The sequence below is a fragment of the Castanea sativa genome, chromosome 1 (genome assembly GCF_040712315.1).
Source record: "Castanea sativa cultivar Marrone di Chiusa Pesio chromosome 1, ASM4071231v1".
Lineage (NCBI taxonomy): Eukaryota > Viridiplantae > Streptophyta > Magnoliopsida > Fagales > Fagaceae > Castanea > Castanea sativa.
In genome coordinates, this window is record NC_134013.1 from 51,796,790 (window position 1) to 51,814,485 (window position 17,696).

General features: G+C 35.0%; 1 protein-coding gene across 1 annotated transcript in view; it reads right to left on the bottom strand.

Annotated features, from left to right (window-relative positions):
- Window positions 1-17,187, bottom strand: part of LOC142622664 (transcription factor MYB1-like) — a 31,008-nt gene extending 13,821 nt beyond the window's left edge. The window contains exons 1-2 of the mRNA XM_075796185.1: window positions 16,939-17,187; window positions 16,544-16,673 (exon numbers count right to left, since the gene is read on the bottom strand). Of these exons, the coding sequence (XP_075652300.1) occupies window positions 16,544-16,673; window positions 16,939-17,056 (248 nt within the window). The 5' untranslated portion in view covers window positions 17,057-17,187. The remainder of the gene's footprint in view (window positions 1-16,543; window positions 16,674-16,938) is intronic.
- Window positions 17,188-17,696: the final 509 nt, after the last annotated feature.

Genomic DNA, 17,696 nt, shown 5'->3' on the forward strand with positions numbered 1-17,696 from the left:
AGCACAAAGGCAATTAAGATCAATAAGTTACAACAATTAACAACTAGATTTGAAAGCATTAGGATGTCTGATGAAGAATCTTTTGATGAATTCTATGCTAAACTTAATGACATTGTTAATTCTGCATACAACTTGGGTGAAATCTATGATCAACCTAAAATTGTTAGGAAAATTCTTAGATCTTTAACTGAAAATTTTACACCCAAAGTGATTGCCATCACTGAAAGCAAGGATGTGGACTCCATCCCTATTGATAAACTTGTAGGATCTCTTTAGTCCTATGAGTTGGACCTACCCAAAACTAGCAAATCCAAATCAATGGTGCTTAAGTCTATTGATGACGTTGATGTTGGTGGATTTGATGATGATCTCTCTACTACAGAGATTGCTTACCTTGCCAAGAACTTTAGGAATTTTCTTAGAAATAGCAACAAAATGGCAAGAGATAAAAACACTGATGAACCTAGAAACTTTAGGAAGAATGATCCCACTAAGGTTAACAAAATTGACAAACCTAGAGAAAAAGTAGGCCAATCTTCTAATAATTCTATAGGTCCTCGATGTTTTGGATGTCAAGGGTATGGTCACATGAAATCTGAATGTCTAACATTCTTGAGGTCTAAGGGTAAGGCTATGGCTATAACCTTTAGTGATGATGAAGTTTCTGATGATGAGTATGGTTGTGACGAGGATGAAAACTTCATTGCTTTCACTGCTACTGCTGTAGTCAATGAAAGTGTGACTGTTGAAGAGAACCCTTCTGATGGGGAACTCTTTAAGGATGCAGATCTTCAAGAAGCCTACAATAAACTTTGCAAAGTTGCTGCAAAGGATACCATGAGTGTTGAATTAGGCTTAAAGAAAATTGCATCTCTTGAACTTCATAAGAAAAATTTGCTTGTGAATTTGTTTGATGCTATTAAACTTTTGAATAATGTCAAGACTGAGAACATGCTTTTGCTTGATAAAGTTAAATCTTTGAAACATGAACAATCTGTTGCTGGAGAACAAACTAATAGGTACTAGTTCCAAACTTGATCAGATGTTGAGTGTTCAAAAGTCTCCTTCCGACAAAACTAGTTTAGGTTTTGTAGAAAGTATCAATGTGTCTACACCAAATTCCACAATTTTTGTTCCTTCATCTTCTTCTGAACCCCTTGTGAGTGAGGTTGTCAAACCCATAGAAGTTTCACCTCCCAAGAAGATTAGGGTTGATCTGAAAGAGTCTAAACCTAAGAAGTCTACCCTTTCTAAGAACAAGTCACATGATAAGCCTGCATGGGTTTGTCATTTTTGTGGAAAGTCTAGGCACATTCGTCCAAACTGTTACAAGTTACAAGCTGCTAAGAGAGCAAACAAACCAAAAGTACATGTGCCTCAAGCACAAGATTCTATGGTACTCATTGGTGAATTGGTAAAAGCTCTAAACCTTTATTCCAATGCTGGAGTTGGAAATCATTCCCATTTGAATAAGAACTCAAATGCTCGAGGTGCATATAAAAAGTTTTGGATGCAAAAGGCTCAATCTAATTGAGTCTTTCTGACATGGTCCTTGTCCTTCGTTGCTCTACTCATTGTGACCATATTTTTTTCTTCGTCTCTAAGATTTGCATTGCATTACATTCATGCATTTCATTCTAGGTTTTTTTTTTTTAAAGGGGAAGAAAATTGTGTTTTGCATATATTTTCTTGGTTTGGAAAATAAGGTTGGTCAATTTATTTTCACACAACATGTCTATTTACCTTGTTTAGCTTGGATGAGCTTATTTCTTGCACTTTACTAATTAAAATTTTGTAGTGCATGTTGTGTGGGAAGATGTTTGTAGTTTTTGATTACTTTGTCTTGATCTTGAAGTCACATGTCTTTGACTGTCGGACTTGAACCTTTTGAGAAATGCATAAATAACCATCTCACCACTGTTCACTAGCCAATCATGAACACCTTAGTGCATATCGTAAGATTTTGTGCTCGAGAAAGTGTAGAACATGCACAACAAGAACATAAGGTGTAGTCTCGGTTTATATGCTTAAAATTGGTGTGTACATTATTGGATTTAATGCTAAATCAAATAAATAAAATTGGTCTGTACATTATCCCGACTTTTTTAATAAGTTTATGAACAATTAAAATTTGTGTGTACAATATGAGGCAAAATCAAGAAACTTACATGCTTGCAAGCTTATGATCTAGGAGATGTGGGAGTTATATGATGTAACTCTTTAGGTGATAGTCTCTTTCAAATTCTTTGTGATGAATTTTGTAGACTTTGTGGTTGATTTCTATTCACATATCACCTTACATGTATCTCAAGCTTTTTGCTAGTTGCACACACTACACAAGTTATTTTTTGCTAAACTTTGTACATGTTTATTTTGTGTGTTTTTGGTCTAACCAACCAAGTTTGAAAATGCCTTGAGTTTTATGCAAAATAGATTTGATGCTTGAGAATTCAAGGAGAATGTTTGAAAATCTTAATTTTGGGAAATCTGAGTTCAAAACATGTGTTTTTGAAAAGCATTTCATCTCATACTCATGCATTTTATTCATAAAATTCAATGCTTTGAAGAGTTTCTGCATCAAATTGCTCTTTTTTTTCAAAAACTGATTTTTCCAGAATTTCAACCGGTCGAACCTATTTTTTGATCGATCGAAATTGCGATTAAAAATTTTGGTCAGCCTCTGTCTATTTCGATCGGTGCTCGATTGGTGTTGGATCAATCAAAGCATTTTCAACCAATCAAATATGTTTTTCGATCGATTGAAAATCGTGTAGAGAATTTTTTAAAAAGACTGATTTTCACGTGTTCAACTCACTTTTCAAAAGTTTTTCAACTTTTTCTCTCTCCATACGATTCAATCTAGGCTCTAATCAAGATTTTTTTCATTTTCCTCTTATCTTTTTGCAAGGTTTTCCTCTCCCAAGGCCGGTAAGACCTTTTTACCCTTTCTTTTGCATTTTATTTTCATGTTTCATGCATAAATTCATACATTGAAGGGTGTTTTTCGGACCTATGCATATTTTGGGGTTTTTGATGATTCAAGCCATATTTTATGAAATTGATCAATGGGTTTTTGTCATACAATGGCATAATCATGATCTATGGTGTTTAATTTGATCAAATTGGTGTTTGTGAAGAATTGAAAATTCTAGGGCTTGTATTTATCCGAATTGGGGATTTTGTTCAAATTGAGTTTGATTGATAAAATTGGCTTGTTGGTTTGATGCATTTGATCATTATAAACTATGATCTAACTTGTGTGATGATCAATTGGTTAATTTAGTAAAACTTCTACAAGTGGTTTTTCAAAATTTTGGAGTTTTTGTTATAAAATCTTTGCTCAAGCCAATTTTGTGATTCTAAACTTAAAAATTGAACTTATTATCACTGCATTAGAGCATGCATCATGACATTTATCTGTTCATGCATCATATAGATTTTTTTATATTTTTTGTTGTGCCAACTTGCAGTTTGCCCCTATGTTTTGTTTTGTTCTTTCTCATGTGTCTCTGTTCTTATTCTAGCACCATGCCTAGGAAGACTAGAGTCAATGGGTCATCCTCTTCTTCTGCCCCTTCCTTTGAGAGCGAAAGATTCTTGAGTACGAAGCACCAAGAGGCCTTTGAGACACTTAACCTTAACAGAAAAATTTGGGCTAAGCGTAAGGTTTTGTTAGATGAGCTTGATCCTGCCATTAGGGCTAACTTTGAGCGTCGGGGTTGGTTGCCTTTGTTAGATATTTCTCACCCCCCTCCAGCCATCTTGATTAGAGAGTTCTATTCTAACCTCTCTATTCATGTCTTTGAATCCAACACTATCCTTAGGAGTTCAATTCGTGGTGTTGAGTACACCATTACCCCTTCGGTAGTGGCTGATGCTCTTGGGGTGCCTCTTGTTCAGCATCCTGTTTACTTGTATGATGTGTCTCCTTCCTTAGACGACATCATGTCATACATCACTAGTACTTCTATCCGATGGGGTTCTGATCCTCAGATCAATTCTGCTGAGCTCACTGAGTCTACCTATCTTATCTTTAGGATAGCGTGTCATTCCTTGTGGCCTATTTCTCATCTGCACACCATTCATTTGGTGCATGTGCATTTTTGTATGCTCTTGTTACGGATGCTCCTATTAGTTTTCCTCATCTATTTCTTCATTCTTTGAACGAAGTTTATAGGAGTTCCTCTACTGCTCATGTTCTTTTTCATCCTATTTTCATTCATAGGATTTTTTTGTTTTTAGGATTAGATGACTTCCCCGCTTCTGAGCCCGTACACATTATTGCTCCCATAGGTGCCACTTTTCTTAGGCAGAGGGCTGCTCAGATGAGAGAGCGCTCTAAACGTCCTCGAGTTAAGCCTTCTAGTACCGTACCCCTTCTTCTTCTACAGGTTTTACTTCTGGTGAGGATTTTGTTGATCCTGTAGTTGCTGCTACTACTGTTGTTCCTCCACCATCTACTTTGAATGTCTTTGACATTTGTCGTACATTAGAGACTGTCATGACCGTTCAGGAGGCTCATGGTCAAATTTTGGTAGACATGCTTGATGAGCTCCGTGCTTTGCGAGCAGATTTGGCGCATCTTAGACGTTCGACTTTGCCACCTCCTTTTGATGATGGATTTTGATTGTCCTTTGGCATTCCGTCACAAAAAGGGGGAGTACAGTTGAGTACCTTTGAGTACATTTTTTGTAGTTAGGGGGACAGTTTGTTTTTATAAGCCTGTGGAGATTAGATTGTATCTAGGTGTTTCACTTTGTATTTACATTTTTGGCTCTTGATGAATTCATGTTAGGGGGAGATACATTTATTTTTATATATGTTTCTTGTTTCACTCCTTATTGACTTATGTTTATGAGTTATTCATTGATATTTGTCTATATTTTGTGTTTTGTGAAATCAAGATTTTTATTGTATTTACTTGTATTTTTCACACATACGTTTATGCGTTTTGTTTAGGGTTTCAGGAAATATACAGGTTGATTCAATTGAGCTGCTGTCTACACTTGCAACTAATGGATAGTAGTTAGGATTGGATTTGTTATAATGGATTTTTGTAAAGGGCGTTTCTTTGTAATCTTTGAGCTTTTAGTTGTGTTTTGTCACGAATTGTCAAATGGAGAGTTTGTTAGGTTCTAAGTACTTAGTAACTAATGTATTAAAATTCTAATGTGTATTATTGGGAAACCATGATCAAAACAGGTGTTTAGTCTTGTTTTAGACTTGCTCAAAGTATGTCATTCATGTAAAGTTGGAATCGAGGTAACTGCAGAAGTTACTGTGTAAATTTGTCTGACTCGATTGATCGAGAATTAGACTCGATTGTTTGAAAGTCGTGTAGATTGTTTTTTTTGCAGAATTTCCAACTCAGCCCTAAGCCCATATGACGTGTAGGGTTTTATGTTTTGCCCTAGGTATAAAAGGCAAATCCTAGTCACGTTTTTTAGGTTGCTTATGTTGCTATTTGTGTAAATCTCTTGTGAGATCTAAGAGGTGCTTGCCTTCACACAAGTTTAGGATTATTAAGAACGAGATTGCTTCAAGAGCTTGATGATCATTCAGTTTCTGCCATAACAGCTTAAAGATACACAAGCGGGAGTGCTTGTACTTGCTGGAGAATCCAAGAAAGAAGGAGTCCGTGGTCTCAGAGCTTGCACGTGGTCATGTCAGTAAGTTTTCTACCGGTGGGTAGCAATACGATATTAGTGGTCTAAGTCGCTATTGTACAAATTTCGATTATTTCATAGTGGATTCAGTTTACCTTGAGGATAGCTAGGTTAAATCCTCCCCAGGTTTTTACCGGTTTGGTTTTCTTGGGTCATCATATCATTGTGTTCTTTATATTTTCGCTTCTTTGCATGTCGCTTCTTTGCATGATATGATTGTTTTGTGTTAACCTAGATCTGCTTAATTTACTTAAGCTAATAACTTGGCTAAATAACTAGGTTAATCATATTGTGTTTTAAGGGGTCTAAAAATTGTACAGGTTTTTTTCAAAAATTGGGGTTTTTGGGTTAAAACTCTTTGTACAATCAATTGTGGATAAATGTTGAAAAATTGAACAAGTTTTTTTCTGCCTTAGAGCATGCATCATATGTGCATTCATTACATGCATCATATAGATTGTTATTTGTTATATTTTGTGCTTTAACCCTTTATGATGCAGTCTGCCATTGATTTTGTGTTTTTTGTCTTGTTTTTCCTTCTTATTCTTAGAGTTATGGTTAGGAAAACTAGAGCTAAGAAAAACTCTACCCCCTCTTCCTCTTCTGACTTTAAGGACACTAGGTTTCAGTCTAAATCAAATCAAGAAACCTATGAGAAGTTGAATATCTTTAGGTCAGTTTGGGCTAAGAGGAAAGTTATCCTAGATGAGGTTAATCCTGAGATACGTAGGAATTTTGAGAGTCGAGGTTGGTTACCTCTTCTAAATGTTGAGCATCCTCCTTCGGTTGCTTTGATTAGAGAGTTTTATTCAAACCTCTCTATTCACTCCGATGATTCCAACATTTACTATGTGAAGACTTGGATAAGGGGTAAAGAGTTTGTCATTACCCATGAGGTAGTGGCTTCTGCTCTTGGTGTACCTTTGGTATAGCAGCCTGTGTATCCTTACACGGAGTTTCCTCCTCTTGATAACATTATGTCTCTTCTTATTGGTACTATCATTAGTTGGGGTACTAATCCTAGGATTACCACACATGAGCTTTCAATTACATGTTCTTTAGGATTTCTTGTCATAGCATCTGGCCTATTTCTCACATACATACCACTCCCATTGAGAGATGTGCGTTTTTGTACACTCTCATCACTAATGCTCCTATCAGTTTTCCTACTCTTTTCATAGGAGTCGTGCAAAATCTCATGGTTTGTTTTTCCCTATTTTTATCCATAGGATTCTTTTGGATTTAGGTTTAGAGGTATTTCCCTCTTCTGAGCTTGTTCATATCATCGCTCCCATAGGTGCCACATTTCTAAGGCAAAGGGCTGCTTAGTTAAAGACTAGCTCTAAACGCCCTCGAGTCGAGTCGTCTACAGGTGCTGCATCTAGAGACCCTCCAACTGGCGATCCTCTAGCTGAGGAATTTGTTGATCCCACTGCTACCATGGATCCTCCACCGTCTACATCATCGTCTTCTTTTATGCATACTATGCTAGAGATGTGTCTCACCATTCAGGCGGTGCATGGTTAGCTTTTATTGGATTTGCTTAATGAGGTTATAGCCTTAGAGATGATTCTTCACCAGCTCCACCCTCTGATCAGTCTTGATTGCCCTTTGGCAATATGTCACAAAAAGGGGGAGTATATAGATAGGGGGAGATCTGATTCTTATATGAGATGATATATATTTTTGGATGTAGATTGTATTTAGGGGCATATGATGTGGTTGCATATGTTAGGGGGAGACATATTTTTGTGTTTTTATGTTTTTATATTTATGTTCTTGTTTCACAAACTATGCTACTTTGGTTATAATTTATATTATGAGGTTATTCGTGGTATTTTTCTTTTATTTTAGTTTTTGTGAAATCAAGAAATTTATTTTGGTTTACTTGTAATTTCCCCACATGCATTTATGGTTTGTTCAGTGTTTTAGGAATTTACAAGTTAATTCATTCGAAACTACTGTCCACTTTTGCAACCGATATATATGAGTTAGGTTAAATTGTATATTGGGCTTTATTGTGTAATTGGGTTGTTTTACTTTGAGCATTTTATTTTGTGATGTGTGTTTTGTCATAGATTTCCAAAGGGGGAGATTGTTAGGTTCTAAGATTTTAGAAACTAATGTATTAGAATTTAAATTTGTATATGTTAGCAAACCATGATCAAAACATTTAGTCTAGGTTTAGACTTGCTCAAAGGTTGGTTTTATGTAAGGTTTGAATCGAGTAATTGCAGGAATTTAATGGTCAAATTCTGCAAGGCTCGATTGATCGAAAATTAGACTTGATCAATCGAATCTCGCAGAACAAGAGAATTCTGCAATATTATCAAACCAGCCCAAGCCCATATGATGTGTAGGGTTAAGTGTTTTACTTCAAGTATAAAAGGAAAAGCCCTAGCTACGTTTTAGAGGTCTTTAATGAGTTGTGTGTTGAATCTTTTGTAAGATCTAGAGGTGTTTACCTTCATACACACACTTTGAACTATCAAGATCAAGATTCACATCAAGAACTTGATTGTTGTTTTAGTTGTTGCATAAAGATCTTTAAAGAAGATCTTAAACCTTTGAGTGGAGTCTCAAAATCACAAGTAGGTGAACTTGTGGTTGATACAAATCAATGAAAGAAGTCGTCTATGGACTTGGAGTTGTCACGTGATCGTGGTGGTAAGTTTTCTACACAAGATAGCAATAGGATGTTAGTGGTCTAAGTATTATTGTACAAATTTCAATTCTTTCATAGTAGATCTGTTTTTACCTTGAGGATAGCTAAGTTAAATCTTCTCCAAGTTTTTTACCGGTTAAGTTTTCCTGGGTCATCAGATCTTTGTATTCTTTACTTTCCACTTTATTTTTGTTCTACACATATTTGTTTAACCTAGACTTAATTAACAAACTCTGTTGAATATGGATGAGAGAAACCAACTACTCTTGTTAGCGAGTGGTCTACTTCCCAAAAGAAGCAGTTGCTTTCAATAGCAAAGTCACGAATGCTATTTTTAATGCTGTTTCTATGGAAGAGTTTAAGAGAATCTCAAATGTTGAGATTGCTCATACTACTTGGAAAACTCTCCAAACTGTGCATGAAGGTGCAAATGCAGTTAAAATTAACAAGTTGCAGCAATTAACAACTAGATTTGAAAGTATTAGGATGTCTGAAGATGAAAGTTTTGATGAATTCTATGCTAAACTTAATGAGATTATTAATTCTACATTTAATTTGGGTGAAATTTATGATCAACCTAAGATTGTTAGTATGATTCTTAGATCCTTAATTGAGGACTTTAGACCCAAAGTAACTTCCGTTACGGAAAGCAAGGATGTGGACTCCATCCCAGTTGATGAACTTGTAGGATCTCTACAATCCTATGAGTTAGACTTGCCCAAAACTAACAAATCCAAATCAATGGCTTTTAAGTCAGTTGATGATGTTGATGATAATAGATTTGATGATGATCTCTCTTCTACAGAGATTGCCTATCTTGCCAAGAACTTAGAAATTTTCTTAGGAATAACAATAGAAGGGCATGAAGTAAAAACAATGTTGAACCCTAAAACTCTAAGAAAAATGAACCAACTAAAACCAATAATTCTGAACAATGAAAAGAAAAATTTGGTCAATCTTATAGTAATTCTCTAGGTCAACAATGTTTTGGTTGTCAAGGGTATGGTCATGTGAAATCAGAATGCCCAACATTCTTAAGAACAAAGGGTAAAGCTATGGTTGTAACCCTTAGTGATAGTGAAGTTTCTGATCACGAGTCTGGAAATGATGAAGATGGCCACTTCTTTGCTTTCACAACTACTATTGTAGTTAATGAAAGTGATTTGGTTGAAGAAAACCCTTCTGATGGAGAACTCTCTAAGAGTGTTGACTTGCAAGAAGCTTATAACAAGCTATGCAAGGTTGCTGTAAAGGATGGAATAAGTGTGGATTTAGGGTTAAAGAAGGTAGCAATTCTTGAACAAGAAAAGAAAAACTTGTTATTGAATTTGTTTGATGCTAATGAACTGGTAAATAAGGTGAAGGCTGAAAATATCAAGTTGGTTGAAAAAATTAAGAACCTAGAACTAGAATTGTCTGTGGCTAAAGAACAGTCAAATAGGTTTGCTAGTTTTAAACTTGATCACATGTTGAATATTCAGAAGTCTCCCTTAGACAAATCAGGTTTAGGTTTTGTTTATAGCATCTCTAACTTTGAAACTCGTTCCACAAAATTTGTTCATTCTTTTGAACCATCTAAGATAGAAGTTGTTAAGCCAAAAGAAGTTTCTGCTCCTAAGAAGATCAGGGTAGATCTTAAAAATTCTAAGCCTAAGAATCCTAACTTACCTAAGGGTAAGAAGCATGATAGACCTTTGTGAGTTTGTCATTTTTGTGGAAAAGTTGGGCATATTCACCCAAACTGTTTCAAATTGCAAGCTGTCAAGCAAGCAACTAAGCAAAAAGTATTTGTGCCTCAAGCACAAGATCCTATTATACTTATTGGTGAATTGGTAAAGGCTTTAAAACTTTATTTCAATGCTGAAGTTGCTTATCATTCTAATCTAAATAATAACTCCAAAGCCAAAGTTGCATCTAAGAAGTTTTGGATGGAAAAAGCTAAATCTAATTGAGTCTTTCTGACATGGTCCTTGCGCTTCATCTCAAAATCATTTGTGACCATTTTTTTGTTTTCTTGTTTTCTTTTGTTTCTAGGATTTGCATTGCATTATATTCATGCATTTCATATTAGGTTGTTCCTGCTTTCATTATATATAAATAAAAAATAAAATAAAATAAAAAGGAAAAGAGGAAAGTAGAAGGATGTGTTTTGTATTAAACATCATGGATATGTATTTGAGGTTGGCCTATTATCTTTGCATAACATGCCTGTGTACCTTATTTAGCTTAGATAAGCTTATTTTTTTGCACTTTGCTAGTTTTAGCTATGTAGTGCATGCTTTGTGTGAGTTGTTTATAGTTTTTGATCACATGCTCTTGATTTTAAAGACACATGCTTTTGTAAGGACTAAAAAATCCTAAGTGAAAGACATAAATAACCATCTCACCACTGTCTACTAGTCAATCATGAACACTTTAGTGCATCTAAAAAGTTTTTGTGCTCGAGAAAGTATAGCACTTCCATATAAAAAATCATAAGGTGTTGCCTTTAAAAAAATGGAAAAAGAAAATATGCAAATAATAATAATAATAATAATAATATATATGACAAGGCAAAATTACAAATAAAAAAAAATTGCATGATTGCAAGCTTGTTTTCTAGGAGATGTGAGAGTTATACGATGTAACTCTTTATGTGATAGTCACTTTCAAATTTATGTGATGAATAATGTAGAAATTGTGATTGATTACTATCTACATATCACCTCACGTGTATCTCATGCTGTAACTAGTTACACAAATTTCACAAGTTATTCTTTGCTAAACTTAGTACATGAAATTGTGTGTGAATTTGGTTTGGCCTTCCAAGATTATATATTCTATGATTTTGATACAAAATATGTTCAAATGTTGAAGATTTTGGTGTAAAGAGTTTGAAAAATCTTGTTTTGAAATTCTGGGTTGAAAAGTCATGTTTTTGAAAAGCTTCTAAACTCATTCTCATGCATTTCATTCATGAAATCACTTAGGTTGTGTTGTTTCTGCATAATCTTCTACCGCTTTTTCAAAAAATTCAACTTTCCAGAGTTTCAATCGATTGACTATGTTTTTCGACCGATTGAAAACTTAAGATTTTCTAAAGGGACCTTTCTGCTTGGCTCGATCGGTACCCGATTGGTACTCGATCGATCGAATTCCAAAAGCGAAGAAAAATAAAAAGCTTTTGTCTCACGTGTTCTTTATATGTGCAAAACTTTTTCTTCTCTTGTTGTCCCTTTCTCTCTTGATCGATCCAATCCAAGTTTTTTTTTGTCATTTTCCTCCTCAAATCTTCAAGGGTTTTTGTCCTCAAGTGTAGGTAAGACCTAAATACCCTTCCTTTTTCAATTTATTCACATTTTTCATGAGATTTTTCAAAAATGTCGAACAAAGAGGTTTTTGAAATTGTGGATTTTTGGGTTGTTTTTGTTCAAAGTTAATCATTGGCTTTTTGTTTTTAGATGATATGTACATGTTTCTCATGCATTAATTTGATTAATATTGTGTTTTGAGAAGAATTGGAAATTCTAGGGCTCGAAATTTTCCAAAATTGGGGTTTTTGTTCAATTGGACTTGATTGGTTAAAATTGACTTGTGATTTTGGTTAATTAGTACATTATAGCATGTTTTCTCACTAATATAATGTTTAATTGATCAATTTGTTGTGGTTTTGAAAAGTGGGTTTTTCAAAATTTGGGGTTTTTTTTTAAAACTCTTTTGTTCAAGTCAGTTAGTGTTAATTTTGGTAAAATTGAACAAGTTTTTGTGCATTAGAGCATTCATCATATGTGCATTCATTACATGCATCATATATTTTGTCAATTTCTTGATATTTTTTTGTGCTCTAACCCTTTATAATGCAATCTGCCCTTGGTTTTTGTGTTGTGTTTTGTTTTTGTTTTTATTTTTCCTTCCTATTCTTAGAATCATGGTTAGGAAAACTAGAGCAAAGATAAATGGCACTAGGTTTTAGTCTAATTCTTGTTAGGATGCCTATGAAAAGGTAAACATTTTTAGGTCTATTTGGGCTAAGAGAAAAGTTATACTAGATGAGGCTAATCTTGAAATTCGTAGGAACTTTGAGAGTCGACGATGTCTACCTCTTCTGGATGTTGAACATCCTCCTCTTACTGCATTGATTAGAGAGTTTTACTCAAAGCTCTCTATTCACACCAATGACTCCAATATTTACTTTGTGAAGACTTGGATAAGGGTGAAGATTTTATCATTACTCCTGAGGTAATGGCTTCAGCTTTCAATGCACCTTTGGTATAGTAGCCTATGTATCTTTACACAAAGTTTCCTCCCATTGATGACATCATGTCACTTCTCACCGGTACTACCATTAGTTGGGGTACTGATCATTGGATTAATACTTATGAGCTTACTGAGCTCAATTATTTGTTCTCTAGGATTTATTGTCATTATCTATCCTATCTCTCATATCCATACTATTCCTATTGAGAGATGTGTGCTTTTGTATGCTCTCATCACTAATGCTCCTAGGAGTTTTCCTACTCTTTTTATTCATTCTCTTGTAGAGGTCTATAGGAGTAGTGCTAAATCTCATGGTTTGTTCTTTCCTATTTTCATTCATAGGATTCTCCTTGATTTAGGTTTAGAGGACTTTCCTGCTTCTGGGCCTGTCCGTATCATAGCTCCCATAGGTGCCAACTTTCTTAGGCAAAGAGCAGCTTAGTTAAAAGCTAGTTCTAAAGGTCCTCCTTCTGGTTATCCTCCAGCTAAGGAGTATGTGGATCCCACTACTACTGTGGATCCTGAGCCACTCACATCTACCGCTTCTACTAGATCTATGTTGGAGACCGTGCTTACAGTCCAGTCTGCACATGGACAGCTGCTTTTAGACTTGATTCATGAAGTTGCTGCCTTACGAGCCGATCATGCTGCTTCTAGAGATGCCTCTTCACCCCTAGATCAGCCATGATTGCCCTTTGGCAATACGTCACAAAAAGGGGGAGTGCATAGAGATAGGTGGAGTGTGATAGATGAGATATGAGATAGGGGGAGTAGTTTTTTTTATGAGATAGGGGAGTATTTTAGTTTTTGGATGTAGTTTTCTTTATGAGATGTATATTTTTTTTCTTCTTTTTTCACAAACTTTGATACACTGTTTATGGTTTATTCATTATATGATGGTTTATTCATTATAATATGTTTTATTTTATGTTTTGTGAAAGCAAGAATTCTATTTTGGTTTAGTTGTATTTTCCACACATGAGTTTATGGTTTGTTTAGTGTTTCAGGAATTTACAAGTTGATTCTTTTGAAGCTACTGTCTACACTTGCAACTGATAGGTAGTAGTTAGTTTGAATTGTATAGGTTGGGCAATATTGTGTATTTGGGCTTTTTACACTTTGAGCAATTTATTTTTTTATGAATTGTGTTTTGTTACGGATTACCAAAGGGGGAGATTGTTAGGTTCTAAGACTTTAGGAACTAAATGTATTAGAATGTCATTTTATATATGTTGGAAAACCATGATCAAAACAATGAGTCTAGATTTAGGCTTGCTCAAAGTGTGTTTAAGTGTAAGTTTAAATCGAGTGTTTTGCATGAATTTATAGTGTAAAACTACAAGGCTCGATCAATCGAAAATTAGGCTCGATCGATTGAGAATCGTGGATCAGTAAATTTTGCAGAAAGTTCAAACGCAGCCCAAGCCCATATGGCATGTAGGGTTAAGTGTTTTACTTTAAGTATAAAAGGAAAAACCCTAGCCACGTGTTAGGACATATGTGATTCATGTTAGGAACATATGTCATCATGTATTGGCTAATCATTTGACAAAACGCACTTTACTTGTAATTTGGTAGATTTAGGATATGTTTAATGCTTCAAGGAATAAGGTTTCAAGTTCAAGTGTTAAAGCCATGCAAGTATGTCTAAGAATCAAGTAATGAAGTGCTGGTTTTTAAAACTCGACAGCTAGTATTTATCGAGATTTAGAAAGCTGTCTAAGCCCGAATCTCGACAGTTGCTCGATAGATAAGGTATCTATTGAGAATTATGAAAATCAGATTTTCAATTCTGATTTCATTCCAATCCGTGAGTATATGTTTGGGCTTTCTTTTTTTACAACCCTAAACATATATAAGGATTATTTTAAAAGCCGTCACAAAGAGCACAATTGCACAAGTGTTGAGCAAAGTGTTGTTCATGCTAATTGTGACCATAAACCTAGTTTACCCTAGTTCTTCCTTCTCTTGACAAAGTTGCTGTGTTTGTACACCGTAGGGTTTTGTGACCAAGCAACTTCGTGATCTTCATCGTGTGATGAACTGAAGAACTTTGCAGCCAACATCCTTCTCAAGTTGGTGATCAAGTCACATACTGGGATCCGCGCATCTATTGATTAGTCACGTACTGGGAGCCGTGCATTAAAAGGAGAGATTGTACTACAGAACAAGTGCAATTGGGTATTGGGGTAAGGGTTCAACTGTAGATTGGTATAAGGTATTGGGATTCCTTTACTTGTAACTGCTTGTTGTGATAAAAGTGAATTCTCGGGAGTGATGGCCTTAAAATCACACGATGAGGTTTTTGCCTTGGAGGTTTTCCCCATTCGGAAACAAATCACTTTGTCAAATTTATTTTTCGCTGCATTTTATTTTAGTTGGTGATTTGTTTGTGTTGCCACGTAGATTGCATATTAATTTGATTAATTAATAAACTTGGCTAATTAATCAATTAATCCATCACAAGGGGTTAATACAGTTTTGGCCTATCACCACATTTTATAAGTCTCTAAATAGCTTTGTGTTTTCTCTAGTGTGAGATTTGAGAGGTGTTTACCTTAAAACACAAGAAAAGCTTTACCAAGATCAAGATTTCCAATCAAGATTTGGTGTTGATTCTGTTGCTGCACAAAGATCCTTCAAAGTACAAAACCTTTGAGTGGAGTCTCAAAGTCACAAGTAAGAGAACTTGTGTTTGGTGCAGATTCAAGGAAAGAAGTAGTTCGTGGACTCGGAGCTGTCACGTGGTTATGGTAGTAAGTTTTCTACACGAGGTAGTATTAGGATGTTAGTAGTCTAAGTCCTATTGTACAAATTTCAATTCTTTCATAGTGAATCTGTTTTTACCTTGAGGATAGCTAGGTTAAATCCTTCTTAAGTTTTTTACCAGTTTGGTTTTCCTGAGACATTAGATCTTTGTGTTCTTTACTTTCCACATTATATTTGTTTTGTTCACAATTGTTTAACCTAAACTTGAATAACAAACTTGTTAATCAACTTGGCTTAATATCAAGTTAAACATATTGTGTTAAGGGGTCTAAAACTTAACATAATTTGTTCATTGTGTGAACATCAATGTGTATCAACCCGCATTCAAAAAATTGTAGGAAGTGATGTTGAAACGATGAGAGTTGTAACGATATCTAAAATGTGTTTTTGACTTGACTATTCTGTCCTAATGTTTTAGGACATGAGGATTAGGAAGGAAACCAGATTGTTCGAGGCCATTAAGGGAGGCATCTTTCTTATATTAACCGTTTTAGCTATATAATGATAAATGTCAAGGAGCTCATAGGACTATTAATTAAAAAAAAAAATTTCATGTATGGCGAGAGAAATTTATTTATTTATTTCATAGCAAGGGAATTCGTCAAGATCAAATGGCAAAATAACATGACTCCCTACGGTAGTTTTGTTGTTCTTTGGCCTATTTTGTTATTGTTTGAGTTTAACTTTTGTTGTTATTTGGACTATTTTATACTTCAAGGGGACAAGTTTAATTTTCTAAGGCTCAAATTCTAAATCAACCTTAAATAAATAAATAAATATATATTCCCTAAACCATAGGAGGTCCACGGCCCCCTTGGACGAATACTTGGCTCTGTCCCCCATCTCTAAGATAAGAAAAAACATTACCGTTAAATGTAACAGACATCATCACCAACTAGAGAAATCCAAAATTTAAATCCCCCTCTTCTAGTGTAACTTTTTTTTTAAAGCATCACCATTAATAATTATAGTTGTTGTCCGCATGGTTATGATGACATCTTTTCACTTCCTTCTCCTCCAACAAAAAGATCTAAAGAAAACTTTAAAGACAGAGAGAGCTTGGAATTACTTGTCCTAGTTTTCACCCAAATTTTAAATTAATTAATCTTTGGTTCTTTAATGGTTTTTGTATCTTCAGTAAGCTGCAGTAGTCTTAACTAATGACATTCTGTGTTTGAAGTTATTATTATTTGCTCGCGGGACTTGCCTGTTACCTAGCAGCTTATGGAGCCTGAGCATGAGATCAACTTCGTCTGCAGCGAATTTTCCTCTCTTAATATTTGGCTTCAGGTAGTTCAACCACCTCAGTCTGCAGCTTTTCCTACATCTATTTAAGCCTGCAAAATGCATGAAACATACTAAAAAAATAAGAAGCTTCGCAACAACTCTAATGTCGCATATTGTGAGTTGCTGCTTTTATCATTTTTACATAGACCACCGCAATAAACCACATCAAGATGGTAACAAAAATTGTGTTCACGGACTTTCTCACGAACTAGAAAAAGAAAAAAAAAAGACAGAAGAGACATAAACAAAAAGAACTTGGTTTACCAAAGAAAAAAGAGAAATCAATCTCACTCACTCTATATTCTAGAATAATACCTGCACTGACAGGAACCAGGTACCATTTTCCTTCACCGTACTTCTCAATGCATTGCTTAAGTCGAATATCTTCCTCCCCAGTCCATGCACCTTTTCTCACAGTAAAAGAGCCATCCATGTTTAACGTTTCCTCCCAAATGGAGGTATAAAAGGCACGTTGTAAAGTGGCACTCTTCTTTTAGTAAAAAGCGAAGAAATTAAGTTCACGTGGGTTACACTTTTCTTTTTCTGGTATGCGCTACACTTTTCTTTTTCTGGTATGCGCTTTACTCTGGTCAGTTATGTATTCCTTTATATCACAGTTAGCAGAGCTCCTATATTTAAAAATCTATTGAGGTTGACGTGCGTCCCCGATATTCACAACTTTCATATGTGTTCCAGGCTTCGCCACGAGTTGTGGTGCCACATGCGATGGGGGTTTGAAACTCACGTTAAACATTAGATAATTTTATTGCTGAAAATTGAAAACTGAAAACACTGTAACAAAATAATTTTAAAATGTGTGAATGGTACTGCGGGATCCATTTTTAATGAAAAAGTTACTAAAAAATGAAATTTGTGAGTCCATGAACAGTGCACGAATGCACTGTTCACAGAAGATTGGGTCAACACTTGCGGCTGGAGGAAAAAAAAAAAAAAAACTGAAAACGCAGACGCAGGAATAAGTGCAATCCAAACGCCCTCATAATTTCAATTTATTGCGTCAGTTCCTAATGTTTAGTTTTAATTTCTTATCTATATCTTCTTAATTTAAGGTT